At 42.9% G+C, this 18,268-nt stretch overlaps 1 protein-coding gene across 1 annotated transcript in view; it reads right to left on the bottom strand.

Moving 5' to 3' along the window:
* LOC121289648 overlaps window positions 1–18,268 on the bottom strand; it is a 498,843-nt gene that overhangs the window by 244,811 nt on the left and 235,764 nt on the right. The window contains exon 9 of the mRNA XM_041209274.1: window positions 14,587–14,681. Coding sequence (XP_041065208.1) covers window positions 14,587–14,681 — 95 coding nt within the window. The remainder of the gene's footprint in view (window positions 1–14,586; window positions 14,682–18,268) is intronic.

The following is an 18,268-nucleotide window of genomic DNA, read 5'->3' on the forward strand; positions in this document are numbered from 1 at the left end:
CCTCCAGATATACCAATCACTTCTCAAATAATGAAGTGCAGTTACTGTTATGTACGTAAACACAACAGTTAATTTGTGAATAGTAAGATCCCACAAACAGCATATCTGATGGATAACCAGTCAATCTGTTTTTATTGGTGTTGGTTCAGGGAGGGAGACTGGCTATAAGAACTTCTTGCTCTTCTTAGAATAGTGCCATATTTATGCCCACCTGAACACCAGAAAAGACAGCTGGGGTCTCAATTTGCATCTTATTTGAAAGACAACACAGCACTTTCTTAGTTAATGACCTGAGGTATCAACAAGGTGGTAGAGGTAAGGGTTAAATGGCCAATCAGTTAAGTCAGAGGTGAGGCTCCTAAGAAAAATCTGATATAATCCACTGCTTAATGTAGTGCCTCCTGTTCTGATGCCTCATTGCTCTTGGCCAGCCCCTCTGCAGTTTCTATCCTTACTTCCCACAAAACCTAAGATGTATCCCATCCAGTCCTGGTGACCTATCTACTTTAATTATGCCTAATCTTTCCAGCACCTTCTCTTTATCAATTTTTAGCCTCTCCAGTATCTCACAACCTCTTCTTTTATTGTGACTTAATTGATAAAGACAGATGCAAAGTACTTATTTAGTGCCTCGGTCATGCCCTCCCTCCATGCGCATGTTTCCTTTTTGGCTTCACTCCTCCTTTTACTACCATCTATATTTCTATGGCTATAGAAGATCTATAGATTCCTTCTTATGTTAGCTGCTAGTCTATTTTCATGCTCTCTTGTTTTATTTTATTTCCCTTTTCATTTCCCCTCAAAACCTTCTATGTTCTTCATGGTTCTCACTAGTAGTTAGCACAGTGGTTAACATGTCTGTACATCTTTTCTCCACCTGCTGCTCTACCCTGCCCTTTTTGGGCAGTCCTAAAATGGGATCTGCTTTTAACAACATAATTTCCAATAATGGATCTCATTTGAAGAATTAATCCATCTTTCAAATACTTACTGGCAGAGTTTTACATCCTGCGGGCGTGCTCCCGACCCGATCGGGCACAAAATAGCACATGATGAGGTCAGGCAAAGCGTTCCGACATCATCGCACACTTGCACGATATTTCAGTTGGCGAGCGTGCACGAGATTCAGCAGTGCACCCACCAACAATTAAGAGGCCTATTATGGTCATTAAAGCATTAATTAAGAGAGATTTTTTTGCTGCCCATCCAACTTTAAGGTTGGTGGGTGGGTAAATCGGCCAGGCAGACTTTGCATTTTTGAGGAAACCTCATCCTCATGGATGGGTAAGGTTTCCAATATTAATTTTTAAAAAATAAAAATGTTTTGACATAATTTTAATTATGTATATGTTCATGTGAGTCCTATGTGGGGACATTTTTTTCAGAATTTCCAAATCTTTATTTTTGATTTTAAAATTCTTCAGCTCCACGAGGCAGCCTTCAGGGAGCTTTCATTGTGCGCTACCCTGCGCCTGTGCAAACTTCAGCACTTGCCCTCCTCCCGCCCCCACCCCGGAAGCACTGAGCCTTTCAGTGCGCATTTTACGCTGGCTGGCCGCTAATTGAGCAGCCAGCGTGAAATCGCGGTTAGGGGCCGATCGCAGGCAGCGGACCACTTTCTGGCCCCTCCCAGGCCTGACACCCGCCCGATGACCCAAAAATCCTGACCAATGTGTACTTCCAGCCTTTTATTCCAATTCCAACTATCTCATTTTATGCACACAGTTCCATTTAGATTTAATTGAACCAAGTATCCAAACTAAGCTATGGCTCTTTCAATCGGAGGAAGAGTTATCCCACCCAGCTTTAGAGGTTTACTTATATTTTACTGCCCTTAAAACATGCTTTTATAGTTATGTATTTTACCACTGAAGTCCATTGATTTTTGCCACAAGTGGCACATAACATACATGGACTAAGTTTATGCATACTAACCAGATGGGGTGTTGTACCTTTAGTACATGTATATCATATTTAGAGCAGATATAATTTGTTTAAAGTTCATTGCATGAGTAAATATAAAGTTTAAAAAAAAGACTTCCATATAAGCAACATAGTCAAAACTGCTTTTGAAATCATCTACAAATATTTTACTTTGTTCATACATTCACTTGATTAGTAGTATAATGTACTGCTGACAAACTATTGTATGGATGATAATCTATTTTCATTCAAATTAAATTATTATCTACAGGGTAAATTTTGCAAAGCCCTGCACTGCCAGTACCACTTCACACTCAATCAGCCCATAATGGAAAATCATCGTTGTACATGACTGTAACATTTCATCCACTGAAATCGATTTATCACAAAACAGGAAGACTACTGGTGCAAATTCAAACTATTCTTTTTTTTAAGAAACTTACCAGTAATAAAAGACAAAGGTGTAACTGCTAAACAGATCTTGTATGATTCTAGTAACTTTTATAATGCCTAGTTGGTATTTGTATCCCGTCAAAACCTTACAGGTACAGCCACAGCAATTGCCAATAACAATGCAAAGATTACATAGAACCTGATATTTTTTTTATTCTTGTCTTTTCAGTGTGCAGGGGACTTCAGTTCAAATGATTTAAAATACAGGATTAAGTTCAATTTTCTGCTGGTGATTAAAGTTCACTGGCTAAATGCTTCTGAACAACCACCTTTGATATGTATTTGCTTCAATCATGACAAATAATTGAGCCATACAATTATCCTGGATTTGTGACTTTAATGGCTTAAGTTACATTAGAGATGCCCTGTTGGCATTAAATCAATGTTAATTTTAAATGTTTTGTATTTGTAGAATTCTGAGTGTTTGCCGAACAAATATGATAGTAACCTTCCTACCCAAAGAAAGAAGATAGCAAACGGGATAAGAAAAGAAATACATCAAAGCAGATGTACTGGCGTGTAGGTTTCAGGTTCATTCCTCTGACAATGAAGTGTCAAAATAAGACGTGGGGGATTATCTTTCTTTTTACCTTTTAAATCATTCTCAACAAGATACATTTCTGTTTCACAAGGTAAAAATATCAGTTACATGTCTGTAGCAGTTTACTCTTAGTGGCTGGATCCTTTTCAAACATTCTATTGTTTTACCAATAAAGCTGACACCCTTAAAATGACAACTTAATTTAAAATGTCAATTGCAGCATTGAAGAGAATCCTTTGCTGTGCAAACAATATTCACTCAAACAACCCTCTTGAAAAGGTAAATTTGGCTTGAAGCATGTTAAATGGAGTAACCTTGATTTCAAATTGATTGGGGCTGTTTCCCTGAATTTTCCCATGAGGGCTGCAGTTTTGTGATTCTTTCAGTTACAAAGATTAGTAGTAGTGTTGTTTTGCCCTTTGGCTGGCAGAGAAAGAAATTATCTTATTTCAGATGGTCAAAGAAATTCCAACAGATAAACTACTACCTTGAAAAATTATTCTTTTGTTCAGAGTTACTGTAGGTAATTGAAAGGTTTTCTGATTAAGTTTAATTATTCCGAATTTTTTAAGTGTTTACATTATAGCTCTAGTACAAGGGAAAAAAAACACATGCAGATACATTTAAAGTAAATCTAAAGAATACCACTGTAGAAACTGCTTTGACAGCCAAGTTTTGTTTGGTGATGAGGAATCCCTCACATCAGTTAACTAACTCATACATTGAGCTAGATTTTTGCTGAGTCGGGGTGACTTGGGAGCCCTTTAAAAATGGCGGGCAGGTTCCGATTCCAGGATTCCTGACCCCAATCCCAGGGATTCTGGGATTTTCAGGAGTGCCTTTTAAGGGTGTGTGCTGGTTTGGGTCACAAACCTGCACCTACACTCCTGACCTGGCCAGCTGCATTGCGGGGATAAGCATGCCCTAGTCCTCATGGAGCCAAGCCAGCTTTTCAAAGAGTCCATGGTACCTCAGATTTGTAAACCATAGTCTGCATGAGGGAACCTTTTGAAAGGAATGTCCCCCAAGCCAAGGTATGCCCCTCCCCATTCTGTGGAGCTCAGGGGTTCCAACAGGCTAATGGATTTCAGCCAAGCTTCATTATGTATTCTTGGTTGAGAGCCCAGAAATCCATTTGAGTACTAAAACAGCTGAACCCCAGGGAAAATAATTGTTTGATTGTTAGCTGTCTCTCTGATCTATGCTGTCAATTTCACAATGTTTATTTACACAAGATAAAGAGGTTTCATGTGCTTGCAATTTCTGCCATTAATACTTTAAAGGGTCAGGATGCTTGACACCTTTATTGGTCTGTAGTAAAAAGGAGTTTTTTTTTAAGGAAGTGGAAAGTTATCAATGAACGACTTTTTTAAAAGATTTTTTTTATATGCATCATATTGATACTATAGCATTCATTGCTCTATATAGTGCATAGTAGGTGAATGGGCATGGAAGTGCCATATCTTGGCATGAGGGACCATAGGGGTTATTTGGGGACATATCTTAGTATGAGGTGCATAAGGGACCATAAGGGGTGGGGGGAGGGGGAAGGGGGGGTGGCATACCTAGGCATGAGAGGCTGTGAGGCTGTTATTGGGGCATAGCTTGGCATGGGGAATAAGTGACCAGAGGAGGTGGGTAGGGGGCTATGATGGCACGAATGGGGTATGGGGAGTGTCTGGGGGTGGTGAAGGTTGTAGTGCCTTTCTGTTTTTATTATAACAGGGATGAAGTCTCACAGCACCGAGGTGGGCCTTTTAAACAGCCTGCCTCTGGGCTGTCAGCAAACCTTTTCCCAGGTCAGGGCTGGCCCAACTGTAGCCCACACCCACAGCCCCACAATCAAATCCCGTCCTTGTGGGCACTTTCTCCTGAGACAGTCGGGTCAAGCTGGGAATTTTCTCTATTCCTGCTACTTGCCCCGTGATAGAAAATCCAGCCCAACATTCTTGCTCTGAATTAAATTTTCATCCGATATCACCCATTATACACTACTGGTCCAAAGTCAAAATTACTTGCAATGGATTCTGAAACTTAACGTAAATTGGTCATAATTGCAAAATGATATCAAACTAGGGGAGTAGTTGATTCTGAGGAAACAGTTCAGGAACCACAAATTAATTGGGAAAAGTATGTATGTACAACAATGAACAAGTGTAAAGTACTGCACATAGGCAGAAAAAAAAAGTAGAAAATAGTCCATGAATTAATTGTGTCAAGCCACACCTCAAATACTGTATCCACTGCTGCTCATCGAGGTGCAAAAACCCTGGATACATTTTAGGAAAGAGCCATGAAATTGAACTCTAGATTTAGAGGGCAGACTAATGAGAATAGATTGAAGAAATTTGAATTTTTCAGCTTTGAATGGAGGCAATTTAGAGATGACCTTTTAGGAGTATATGTAATAGTATGAAAACAGTTCATGTCACGCTGAGGGGCTGTAGGGTCTTTTCAGAAAGTTAATCGAAGGTGAGTGGAATGACCTTCCTTGTGTATTTGTGTTATAATCTTGAAACCTGCCCTTTAAAGAGATCATTTGCATCTCACTGAGCCTCAGCTTCCATTGCTTGCTGGTGACTTTCAACAAAAACACTTGGGCTGCTAGATGGACCCCCATCTTGCCACACAAAACTTAAGCTTGAAGCAGGGAAAGTCTAATAGCTTGCCCAAAGACTCCTACTGGCAATCGCTGTGCAGAACAACCCAGAGCACAAGATTGTCCTAGCCCTCCTGAATGAAATGGGTCATGATAGAATCATAGATTGGTTACAGCATAGGTGGAGGCCACTTGGCCCATCATGTCCATGCCAGCTCTCTGCAAGAGCAACTCATCTAGTCCCACTCCCCTACCTTTTCCCTGTAACCTGCGATTTTTTTCTCTTCAGATAATTATCCAATTCCTCTTTAAAAGCCACAATTGAATTTGCCTCCACCAAACTCTCAGGCAGTGCATTCCAGATCCCAGCCACTTGCTGCGTAAAGAAGTTTTTCCTGATGTTGCTGTTAATTCTTTTGTCAATCACTTTAAATCAGCATCCTCTGGTTCTCACCCGATCTGCCAATGAAAGTTTATCTCTATCTACTTTGTCCAGATCCCTCATGATTTTGAACACCTCCATCAAATCTTCTCTTAATTTTGTCTTCTAGAGGAACAGCCCCGGCTTCTCCAAACTATCCATTTATCTGAAGTTCCTCATCCGTGGAGCCATTTTCATGAATCTTTTCTGCACTCTCTTTAATGCCTCCACATCCATCCTAAAGTGTGGTGCCCAGAACTGGATGCCATACTCTATTTGAGGCCAAATCAGTGTTTTATACAGGTTTATCATAACTTCCATGCTTTTGTACTCTATGCCCTTATTTTAAAGCCCAGGATCCCATATGCTTTATTAGCCATGCTCTCAACCTATCTTGCCACCTTCAATGATTTGTGCACATATATCTCCAGGTTCCTCTGCATCCCCTTTAGAATTGTATGAAATGGGAAACTGCCCATTTGACCCTACTGAGAAATCTAAAGGTAGCACGGATTTTCAAAACTAAAGGGGGAGGAACAGAGTTAACATTTCAAGTCCATATGACCCTTCTTCAGAGCAGCTTTGAAGAATGGTCATACAGACTCAAAACGTTAATTCTGTTCTCTCTACAGATGCTGCCAGACCGGCTGAGTTTTTCCAGCATTTTCTGTTTTTGTTTGATTTCTAGCGTCCACTGTACTTTGCTTTTGTTCTAAACTAAGGTTTTTTTTAGAAATAAACAATTGTATATCTGCTCTTTATTGTAATATAAAAGTTCCACTGTATTTGACTACTCCTATATACTGTACAGCACAATTACATAATTAATTAAACTCCAATTTTATTTGGCATCTAAATTCCAGCAAACTCAAACCCTTTAACAAATCAGATCTTTTGTGTCAAGAAGCCCATTTGCTTCCAGAGTTCTGTTATACATTCAGTTTAAAGCCATAACATGAAGTAATCCTTTAGTTTTGTTGACAAAGGAAAACAGTGCCCAGTAGCCAGAAATATGGGTAACAGTTATAATGTTTATCTGTCTTCTCTGAACAATGCCCTGCCTTTCAAAACTTCAAGCTGCAAAAAGGTACCCAAATCTGCTAAGTTTACAGAGCAACACTTCAAATGAGTCTCTTGATCAACATCTCTTAAAATATTACAAAGTCAAAAATAACCACATTGACACTTTCTTGTGCTTGTCAAGGTACGTAAAGGCTAAGTCTCAATTTTATGCGACTGGTATGTTGACTTACCTTGCCCTCCAGAAGTGCGGATAGAAACTCAGGCACTCGCTGTGCATAATTTGCAACTATAATAGTCAGAAAATCATATTCATATTTTCCAATATACCATGTTGGCTGATAAGTAGCATGAAGTCAGAAAATAAATCTTCTAGTGCAAACATCACTGGTCACGTACAGAGGTGATGCAGAACAAATGTTTACTTTCCAGCTATCCAAAGGTTGTGCTTACAGCAGTGATTCTCAACTGGAAGTCCACAAGTAGGTTTCAAGCAGTTCACCATAAGGATGTGGAGGGCGGGGAGAAGGGAGAGAAAGAGCTGTCACCGTCCCCATGCCATTTGAGAAAGGTCCACTCACTGGCTCCAGTCTGCCCCCACAACATCATGGATTTCTACCCTCACTGCGCCACTGAAGCTAAGCCATACCTTGGGAGCCATTCTGCTTTGCGCTTCCCTCCCTCCCATACTCACTAGTGGCCACCCACATTGTCCCCGGCAGCTGGGTCAGGTATTGGGAGGGGAAGCAGCTCCACTGGGACGTCAGAAACCACCCTCCTGTTGTGGGTGGTGGTGAAGTGGATTAACCTTATGAAATTGTCAATATGTAGGGTAGAAATCTTAGTTGTTAGCTACATGTAATGGGACCATACAAAGAAAAAATGGGTTCAGAATTTTGTTACACCAAGTGCAAAGAAGAAATTTGTCCTTGATATCAATGTGGAAAACTGAAGGCATAGATATTATAACTTACAAATTTTAAATTTTTCCTCAAGAATGATAATGTTTCTTGTCCCTCTAATCTGCATCCAGGTTCTACTTACTGCATAGGACCCTGATTTGCATGCAGTAATGAGACTCCCAACAAATTCAGGTGTTCTCCAGGCACACCCAGCAAAAGACTACTGGAAATATGATGGCAGGTGGGACCCAAGCGGGAAATTGGTGGTAAGCGCTATATAGCTATTTAAGGGGCCCCTATCACCCCACTTTCTGCTGGGTAGGCCAATTTAAAATTGGCCCCTATTATTTAAACCTGAGAAATTGTGATGAAGGATCAAAGCTGACACCAAGGCCAGAATTTTACGGTCGGCATGTGGGCTTGGCGGGCACGGGCGGTTAGGAAGTCCACAGCCACCCGCGATCGGCTCCACAACACCATTTTACACGGGCGGGCCAATAAAGGCCCACCCAGCATAAGACGTGACAACAGCAACAGGGAGAAGGGGCAGGCAGGGGCGGGAGCTCAATGTCTGCCGAGTCCAATAGCGACCAATTCAAAAGCGGGCACGGCAGCCAAGCGAAGGTTGCCGATGAAGCAGATGCACCTCATCATGGAGCTCATAAGTGCTGAACATGACAGACAGGAGGGCAGGTCAGCGGGGCATTTGGCCCCGCGTTTTTCTGATGAGTATCTCGCCGCCCTCTTGGAGCAGGTGGCAGCACACAGAGATCATTGTCCCCAGGAGGAGGAGGCTCCCCCCCACCTTACCAAGCATGCCTGGGAGGACGTGGCATACAGGGGGAGTTCCCATGATGTGGTGAGGTGCACATGGGTGCAGTGCCGTAAGCGGTTAAATGATCACCGGCAATTGGGAAGAGTGAGTACTGTGTTGGCATGGGTAACTTAGCACAGCAGTTAGGAGCACCCCTACCCCCTGGCCTGGACCTCAGCGTTCTTAGAGTGTGAGTGAGTGGCAAATGTCAATGAGGCAGCATCTGGACAAGGGGTTGAGCCCTGGCTGCTTGGAATGAGTGTCTTGCGGCTCCAGGGTCACAAATCGGCTGAGCCCTGCAAGGTGTTCCTCAGGTGGGGTTGGCCAAGCTGCAGTGGCAATGCAGGCACAGGGTGGACCAATCAATGCTCCATTCTCCTTTCCGGAGAAGACAGCCCACAATAATGCTGAAAGGTTGCAGACTGGCGGAGGACCGCCCCACCTTTAATCTTGTCCAGATACGAGCAGGAGGCACTGGAGCTCATGCGCCTAGGTCAACCGGCCATGATGAGGTTGGGGTGCCACAGGGAGGCAAGAGTGCAGTGCAGTGAGGTCAGACTGTCTGTAAGAGCAACCATTCCACTGCTGTTTCTATATTGGTGTGAGTGATGGGGTTAGTGTGTGAATGAGTGGCAAATGTCAATGAGGCAGCATCTGGACAAGGGGTTGAGCCCTGGCTGCTTGGAATGAGTGTCTTGCGGCTCCAGGGTCACAAATCGGCTGAGCCCTGCGAGGTGTTCCTCAGGTAGAAACAAGGGGTTGGCCAGGCTGCAATGGCACTGCAGGTACAGGATGGACTAATCAATGGTCCTTTGTCCTTTCAGGAGAAGACATCCCATAACAATGCAGAGAGGTTGTGGATTGGCAGAGGACCACCCTAATCCTAAGTAGATATGAGCAGGAGGCCCTGGAGCTGGAAAGGTGCCATGCACCAAGGTCAACCGGCCGTGGTGAGGTTGGAGTGCCGCAGGGAGGTAAGAGTGCAGTGCAGTGAGGTCAGAATGTCTGTAAGAGCAACCATTCAACTGTTGTCTCTATATTGATGTAAGCCTCGAATATGGAATCCCCATTGATAATGGAAAGATGAGGGCACCCTGATCCGAGTGCCAGGCATGCACAGTAACAGTGTGATGACTTCATCTAATGACATGTCCTTGTTCTTCCTTTCAAGCTCGCCAGCAGCCCATCAGGGTGAGGAGCCTGCAGGCCCACCACTGGCTCCAGAAGACAGCAACCATGGAAACGCATCTGCATCACACCCTCTCAGCCAGGCAGGCACCAGCACCTCGGTGGGCATTAGATCAACAGGTAGTATCTCGAGGCACTTTGGTGAGGGCACTTCACACTTGCTTGAGGTGCAGGTGGAGGCAGCGAGTGCTCAGGGCTCCAGAAGTCGGAAGAATGTTGGGGACCAGCAACATGCTCAAGTTGGTGGCTGGTGATGTGCCTCTAGAGTCGTCCCTGAGGCAGCAGATGCTGGATGTCCAGTAGGATGTGCAGGAGGATCTGGCGGAGATACATGAGGGAAGATGTGCCATGGTCTCCGTGATGGAGGAGTCCTTGCGGAGCATGAGCAATGCCATGACCCTCATGGCCGAGCACTCTGCCTCCTCCATGGAGAGAGTGGCGACTCTCATGGAGAAGCTCCTCCAGGAGCTGAATCAGGGGTTCTTGGGGATGTGATTGGGCCTGCAAGCCCTCACACCAGCAATGGCCTCAGGTGGTCAGTGTCAGTGTGGAAGATGGATTAGGCACCCAGTATCCCAGCTAAGTGCCCATCCATCAATGGTGAGCAGGGAGGTCCAAAGCAACCCGACGTTGGCTCACGAGCTGCTTGTTGTCTCTGTGGGCTCCTCTCACGGCACTCCAGGTGATGGCAGCAGCTCTTCCGCCCCTCTGCCAGTGACCGTGGCATTCAATGAGGCTGCGGCGACTGGGGAGATGCCACCCGTTGCACTGGCCACTCCCTCCCAGCGGGGCCAATACAGACTCCACGGGCCAGAGGACACCGACCAAGGTCATCAAGGCCAACAGGACAGCAAAGTGAGCACACTGTCTCCAATGCCAGTGCCAGCAAGGGGGGAGCACCTAGACATGGCACCCGCAAGTAAAAACTTAAAGCACCTTAAGCATAACATGGGCTTATCACTGGTGATATTTTTTTCCCACACTTCTACATTAATTATTATTTGGTGTGATGGATAACACCTTTCACTTTAATTTGTATTATGTGTGCCAGGCACACAGCACTAAATGTGCTTCTGTTCAACAAGCCTCTGGGTGCTTCTTTAGTTCTGCAGGTGCAGGGTAACCCATGGTGTTATGAGTGACTTGCTTGTCATTGAACTTTATTGAAGTGGCACATGGTGAATGTTGTTCACCAAGCAAATGTTGCACTCAGGTATCGAGAATGGAGCCTGCAGCCCTGGTATGTGTTGGTGGTTCATCTTTGGTAGGCTAGCTGAAGGAGCGTTGGATCAAAGCCTCCTGGGTGTCCCTGCCTCCCCTGGAGGTTGCCCAGGTCAGCGTCTATCCCCTCAGCGTTCGCCTGACTGTGCTTGTCCTTGGACTCACTACTGGGTTCATTGTCTGTTGCGAGAGCAGCTGCGTCAATATTTTCTTCCTTCACCGCGTCGACCCCTTTCCAGCAGCAGATTGTGGAGAGTGCAGCATGCAACCACTATCGGTGACAATCTGGGGGATATTGCAGTCCGTCCCCTGAATGGTCTAGGCATCAGAAGCGCATCTTGAGCAGACCTATGGCTCTCCCTAACACCGTCCTTGTAGAGCCATGGCTCCTATTGTACCGCTGCTCCACCTCTATTCTTGGATGCTGGAGAGGCGTCGTGAGCCACCTTTTGAGGGGATAGCCCTTGTCACCCAGCAGCCATCCGTCCACCCAGGCTGGAGCACTGAAGAGCCTCGGCACCCGGGAGTGTCTCAGGATGTAAGCGTAAAAGGAGCTGCCTGGACTTGCAGAATCTACATCCTATAGTCACACACTCTGCACCAATCCCTTCCTGTTGACGAAGGCTCACCTGCTGGCGCTTTGATGGCCACGTGTGCAGTCTATTGCACCCTGGACGCGGGGGAACCCAGCGATCACTGCAAAGCCTCTGGCTCACTCTACCTGGTTGGCCCCTTCCGTGTGGTGGTGAATGAAAGTCAATGCATGCCTGAACAGAGCGTCTGTCACCAGCTTGACATAAGTGTGGACAGCTGATTGGGAGACTCCACAAAGATCCCCTACTGACCCCTGGAAAGAGCCGGAGGCGTAGAGGTTGAGAACAACCGTGACCCTCAGCTCCACTGGCATGGGGTTTCCACCCACACAGTCGGAGCTGATCTCAGGACCGATCATCTGACAAATGAAGATCACTGTCTCGCTTGAGAGGTGGAGCCTCCTTCGTCATTGCACCTCAGACATATTGAGGTAGCTGCATCACTGCCTGTAAACACTGGCAGCAGGATAGTGGTGTCTTCTGCAGCCCCTTCCACCTTGGACTTACTGTTGGCCCTGCGCCCCTTGTGCCTGTGCCTCTCCTCCCACAGGTCGCTCCCCTGGAGGCCGAATAGAGACATCAAGCCTCCTCCCCCTCCTGGTCCTCTCTTCCCCCTCAGAGGGGGTGCCTCCAGTGGAGACCACAATCCCCATTCCCAGGATAAGGGAAGGATGTCTGATACCTAGAAGGCCCCAAGTGGTTTGACTCCTCCGGTATCCTGACCTGAGCCCCTTTTTTCTGTCAAAGTAGCGCTGAAGCAAAATGAAATTGTCCTGTTCACACAAGCAAGCAGCAGTAACTTAAGCTAAAGTACAAACAACTCGCATTAGCAAGTCCACTCACCCCTCTTATCCCACCCGTGGATGAAGTTTTTGAAAATGTGGCCTACCCGCCTGCCCATTGTACCCATGCAATGCCCTGAAAATCGCATGGGCTACATAAAAATCACAGACAATTGGTGCCTTAAGGACCTTAACTGGACCTTTAATTAATGGCGGGCACACCTTCGTTTTCATTGTGCCCACCTAGTGATATATCGCGACAGTGCGTGGTGAGGTCTGGATGCATGCCCAACGTCATCACACGTCATATTACGTTCGGCATGTCAGGCGCATGCCTGCATGCCAAAGGTAAAATTCTAGCCCAAGGTTTTGCGCTCAGTCATGAACATCAGGTCACCCATTTCCAATGTGCTCTTGTCCAGTAGGTTTATTTCGGTCTGTCTGTCGATGGTGGTGCTGACTTTTCAAAAAGTGTCCCATTTAGTTTTTCAATATATAAAACAGGTAAAAACGTGTTTAATTCCATAACTAACTTTTACACAGAAAAATTACTTGTGCTGTGTTATTGGGATTTTTTTAAAACTCAGGAGAGGATGGGCTCATAAGCAAGAACGTTGATAGCTCCTGGCTTATAGAACTTGTTCCCATTTGTGAACCAGGCTCCTCTGATTTGCCAAGTTCACACTAATTTGTCACAAATTGTATTTAGTTTTAAACTGTGGGCCTCTAACCACTAGGAAGTAGATTGCAAATCCCACGTTATTTCACATACTACACACATATTTCTAGTGTCATCCTTGTAAGTCTTCTCTATAGTGCCTCTATTTCCTTTTTATAATGTGGCAATCAGAACTACATGTATGCTAAGTTGGGTCTAACCAAAGATTCTTCACTGCTTTTCAATTCTATCTCTCTAAAACTAAGGCCTACTTTGTTTGCTTTTATGGCCTTGCTAACTTGTGGCACAACTTTAAGTGGTTAGTGTAATTGTACTCAGATTCCTTTGTTCTTCTACCCCACCTAGACTTGAACCTTCCAAGTAATAAGTGACCTCCCTATTCTTCCCACCAAAATGTACTACCTTACATTTATCTGTATTGATCTTCATTTGCCAATTATTTGTCCATTCTGCAAGTCCCATAATTTGTTGCAGTCCTCCTCAGTATTGACTATCGCTCCAATTTGGTCTCATTGGCAAATTTAGAAATTATGCTTTTGATTCCAAAGTCCAAATCGTTAATGTAAATTGTGAACAGAAATGGACCCAGCACTGATGCTGTGGAACACCACTTCCCATCTTCTGCCACTCTGAATAACGACCCTTTAATCCCACTGTCTGCTTTCTGTCTTGAAGTCAGCTAGTAAACCATTCTGCCACATGCCCCCTAACTCCACACACTCCGACTTATTCATTAGTCTATTGTGGAATACCTTATTGTAGGCCTTTTGAAAATCCAGATAAATTACATCTGCTGAATGACCATTGTCTAATCTCTGTTACCCCCTCAAAAAATTCAATGTTTGATCAAGCAAGATTATCCCTTTTAAAATCCATGCTGACTATTCATTATTATATATTTAATTTCTAGATTTTTTCTAGAACTCTTACAACCAATAGAAAGATGATATTTATCTCATCAGCTTCAACTACATTTCAATCTTGCTCAGAACTAAAAGAAAGCCCTCTTGAAAAACACAAACTCACTGCCTTCCGTATGATACAAATGGGACACTCAGAATTTCTCATTTGTAAACTGGATGTACAATGTCTTCAGTTACTTTGTCCTCCGCCATGTAGGATAAATTGCACATTAAAATGAATTGCCATTGAGCCTCTGTATAAATCATTGTTGATAAATGTTCAGTGTACTGCTGAAATGCTTTCACACTAATGAGATACACAGATGCATTACAGCTTGAACCTTACAACTGTACTGCTGCAAAAGTAAGACAATATGCCACATTAATCGTGGTATTCTTCAAAATTAATTATTCACATTCATTCATTTTATCAAAATAAATCACTTAATATTTTAGCAACTGTGTAGCTTTACCTAAAATTCTGAAAGATTGAGTGAAACTAAATTTTTTTTTTTAAACCTTGAATACTATAAATGTGCAATACACACCTTGTTTGTTTGAGCTATCTTTCTGTTCCCAGAAGTTTTTGTGAAAATTGATGACAATGAGATTCTCTTCTTCATTTCCATGGGGTACTGGAAACCTTTGTAAAATAAGATATGTTCTGATAAATGGTCACACCTTGAAATGTTATTTGTCTTTCAGATTCTGGTCAATGTATTGTGATATTTCCAGCATTTGTATTACTTTATTTAAAATAAATCTTTACATTTATAAATTCCAATCAATTCAAATCTCAAATTCAATAACAGCTGTGAAGGCTCAAATCTTTTTTTTAAAAAATTGATTAAGAAAGGTAAAAGTAAAATGTTATCAGTGGGATAAAATACAAAGGAGTAGTGCACCTAGTACTTTTGAGATTCAGATTTGAATTTGTCTCAAGGCGTAGTTACCTCTGGATTTACCACGCAATTGTGTATTAGCACTGTTGGCAAGGAAATGAGCCACAGCATTTAATTGAGGCCAGGCGTTAAGCAATGGAAAGCACTGGGAATTCATCATAGCCTATGCTCCCTAAACCTTTGCGCTCAGGTGCACTACTTGTAGAGACTGCAAAAATAGCAGCAGAGTAGAATCCTAGAATCCCCAATAAGGCAGAATAAAATCCCCAATGAGGCATAACAGTTGTTTTTTAGACAGATTATTCGGCAATCATTGTCACATAATTGATGTTTTCTTGCAATCTCATTGGCCAATACTAATCATCATGACAAGTCTATGGTTCTTTCTTTTGAAAAATAGCACTTAACTGAGCATTGAGATGGTCCATGGGAAGATTGTAATTGAACAATATATGCCATTAATTTGAGGTAATAATTGGTAGTGAATAACTATGTGGCCATAAAAAGAAGTGACACACCACAATGACAGTGACTTCATGGAGCAATTTTAACTGATTTTTCTTAGGTTATGAAAAACAAATTCTTTTCAAAAATGTATCATCAGAGCCATCAATAGCATGTAAATTGGGAGGGGGCAGAGTTCAATGTTATTTTTACAATGCTCAGAATTAGTAAAAAAAATACATAGTATCTGCAAATGAAAAATGGTATCTATAATATCACAACAAAAATTGATGTTCGTTATTACACCCAATCTTTAACTTTTTAGCTGAACTGCATTGTAGCACTCATGCAACAGACCATTCAACAGAGTATGATCAATAATGAGGGCAAATATCTATTATCATTAAATACCTATTAAAATCCAAGAGCATAGGAGTGGGCCCAGCTCTTGATTCTGCAATTTTACGTAACATGAGTGTAGAAAATCAAGAGCAGACACTATTAGTAATAATAATATGACTGGAAGGAGTACAAGGAAGACAGGTTGCATTTTTTGTAATCTTCTCCTTCTGTGCCCGTTACAGCAGCTATAAAGGCAGAAGGTGGTAGGTGGCGGCAGGATTTCTGAATGAGTCAGCATTGATGTCGACAGCCTGAAGGGGCTGGAATGAGGTGGGAATATAGATGGCTGATCTGAAGAAACCTGCTAATTACTATTATGGCACAGCCGATGGTAAGGGCTGAGTTGTTCAAATCCAAGAGGGAAACTTGAAACAACGGTCATAATCCATTTTTGTAATTTGTATGTTTCAAGATGCAGGCTTTGAATTCAGTAGTAATAAGACCACTGAGTCTCGAGGATTTTTATATAAAACTAAGTTAAGCGTTTATTAATTTAACAAATTAAACACATACACATGGCTATAAATTCCTACTATAATAACTTTTAAACAAATGCCCAAATTAATCTGACTCAGTTACATCCCAGTTAAGGCAACAGGCAAAGCACATTTGACCTTATGAATTCAAAATGAGGTTCCTTGCAGACACAGTTGCAGACGTACAGGCTAGTTAGATCTTAAATGCCTCTGCCTTACACATACAAACTCCTTTCTGTTTATACCTAGCTTTTCCTCCGAATGTAAATTTCCCATTGTATTACTAGGTTTTTAATTTTACCTCTTTTAACAATAATATCCTTTCATCCCACCAATTTCATTAGTAAGCTGAAAAAAATAAATACATTGCTTGGCATCTTCTAGCTCGGTGCAAGATTTCACCCATTCTTTTGAATGTTTTATTTAAAAATGCAAATTGTCCCCTTGACATCTATGTTTCTACACTTCCCCATGTTTATCTAAATACCATTTCAAACCTACTTCTTTCTCTACATCAAAGCACCCAGACTAGCTTAATCCAATTAAGACACACACACATATACATACACAGACACCACTAAACTCTTTTTAAAAAAAATTCCAATAACATTATAGACATTAATCTCTTCATGACATTAATTTCATTAATATGCCATAAATGACCAAGATTTTCATCCCTTTCAAATTGCTGACTGTTTCCTATTTCCCCATGCAAACGTGGTGCAGTACTGTGGTTAGCATCCACAGGAACCCTCAAGTTGGCACTCTTGTCAACAGTTTACACCTCTTCCAATTCCACCTACACAGTCTCCTCCTTTGTACAGCAAGCTAGTGTTCCCTTCTGCAACTTGGCTGATGAGCTCCCTTGGAGTGGACCTTTCCACTGTTAGAAACTAGAGTTAGTTTTAAGTAAGCTATATGTGTATTTGTGTGTGTTAGGAATAAGCTATAGCTTTAAGTTTAATTTATATTTTGTATGTGTATGTATGTTAAGGGGAAATCTGGGTTTTGGTCACTTTAGAATGTTGCCTGCAAGTCTGTAGATTTGTTTGTATACCTGCACTTTAGTGAGGTTTTAGGACCCTTGAAGTCGTTTAAGGAAGTTAAAACAAAGTAGGGAAAACTGCTGTTGCCCAGCAGAGGCACAGAAAGAAACAGAAAGCAGTTTGAGTTCTGTTGGTGATCATGCTTTAAGGTGAAGAGAGCAGTTTAAGTCTCTCTCTAGCTAGACATACTAGCAGATTGCTGAGGAAAATAAGTTTAAGAATCTTAGATGAGTTGCTCAAGTTAAAGTAACAGTGAATGTCAAGTGAGACCAGGATCTCAAGGGAGATACCAAGTTCTCAGTAGTCTATTGGGAGAGGGAGCTTCAGAGAGCAGGTTCTAAAGGAAAAGGAGAAAGGTCCCAAGAAGACCTTTAAGTTGAGTCAAGGAACAAGAACAGGAATCAGAGACTGGCCCTGATCAATTAAAGTGCAGAGCAGAGAAAACGGCTCCAAATAAGAGAGAGAAAGCTGCAGGAAGCAGAAACAAGGCAAAGTGGGCTTCCGAGAAGCCAGAAGATTTGAGGAGACAACCAAAGGTTAGTGACTTCTTACTACAGGCCTTTGATGCAGTGGTGTTCTGTTGGCATGGCTGAGTATCTGAGAAAGGGTGCATGGAAGGCGAAGCTTAAATGCACGTGGTGATCCAGAGGAAAGGAACGTCAGATGGAGAGGTTAAAATCCCGGAGGAGGATCCTTGTGGAAGGTGACCAAGTGAAAGCGTTGCCTGGGACAAGATTCCAAAGTGAGTTCTTCAAGCATTGAGATTAGAAACCCTTAGGAGAAAGACGGAGTTCCGTGAGACCGGTTGGCTCACTGTGTGACAAGCATCTCAGGAGAGTTGATGACAGATCTGTAGCATCTGCTTGGGGTGGCATCTGTCACGTGATCTTGGAGTGTGGTGTGTCTGACCACAGGGTGCCTATTGGCTTACATGTATACTTATGGTGAACATTGAAGTAT

This window comes from Carcharodon carcharias, chromosome 17 (genome assembly GCF_017639515.1).
Source record: "Carcharodon carcharias isolate sCarCar2 chromosome 17, sCarCar2.pri, whole genome shotgun sequence".
NCBI lineage: Eukaryota > Metazoa > Chordata > Chondrichthyes > Lamniformes > Lamnidae > Carcharodon > Carcharodon carcharias.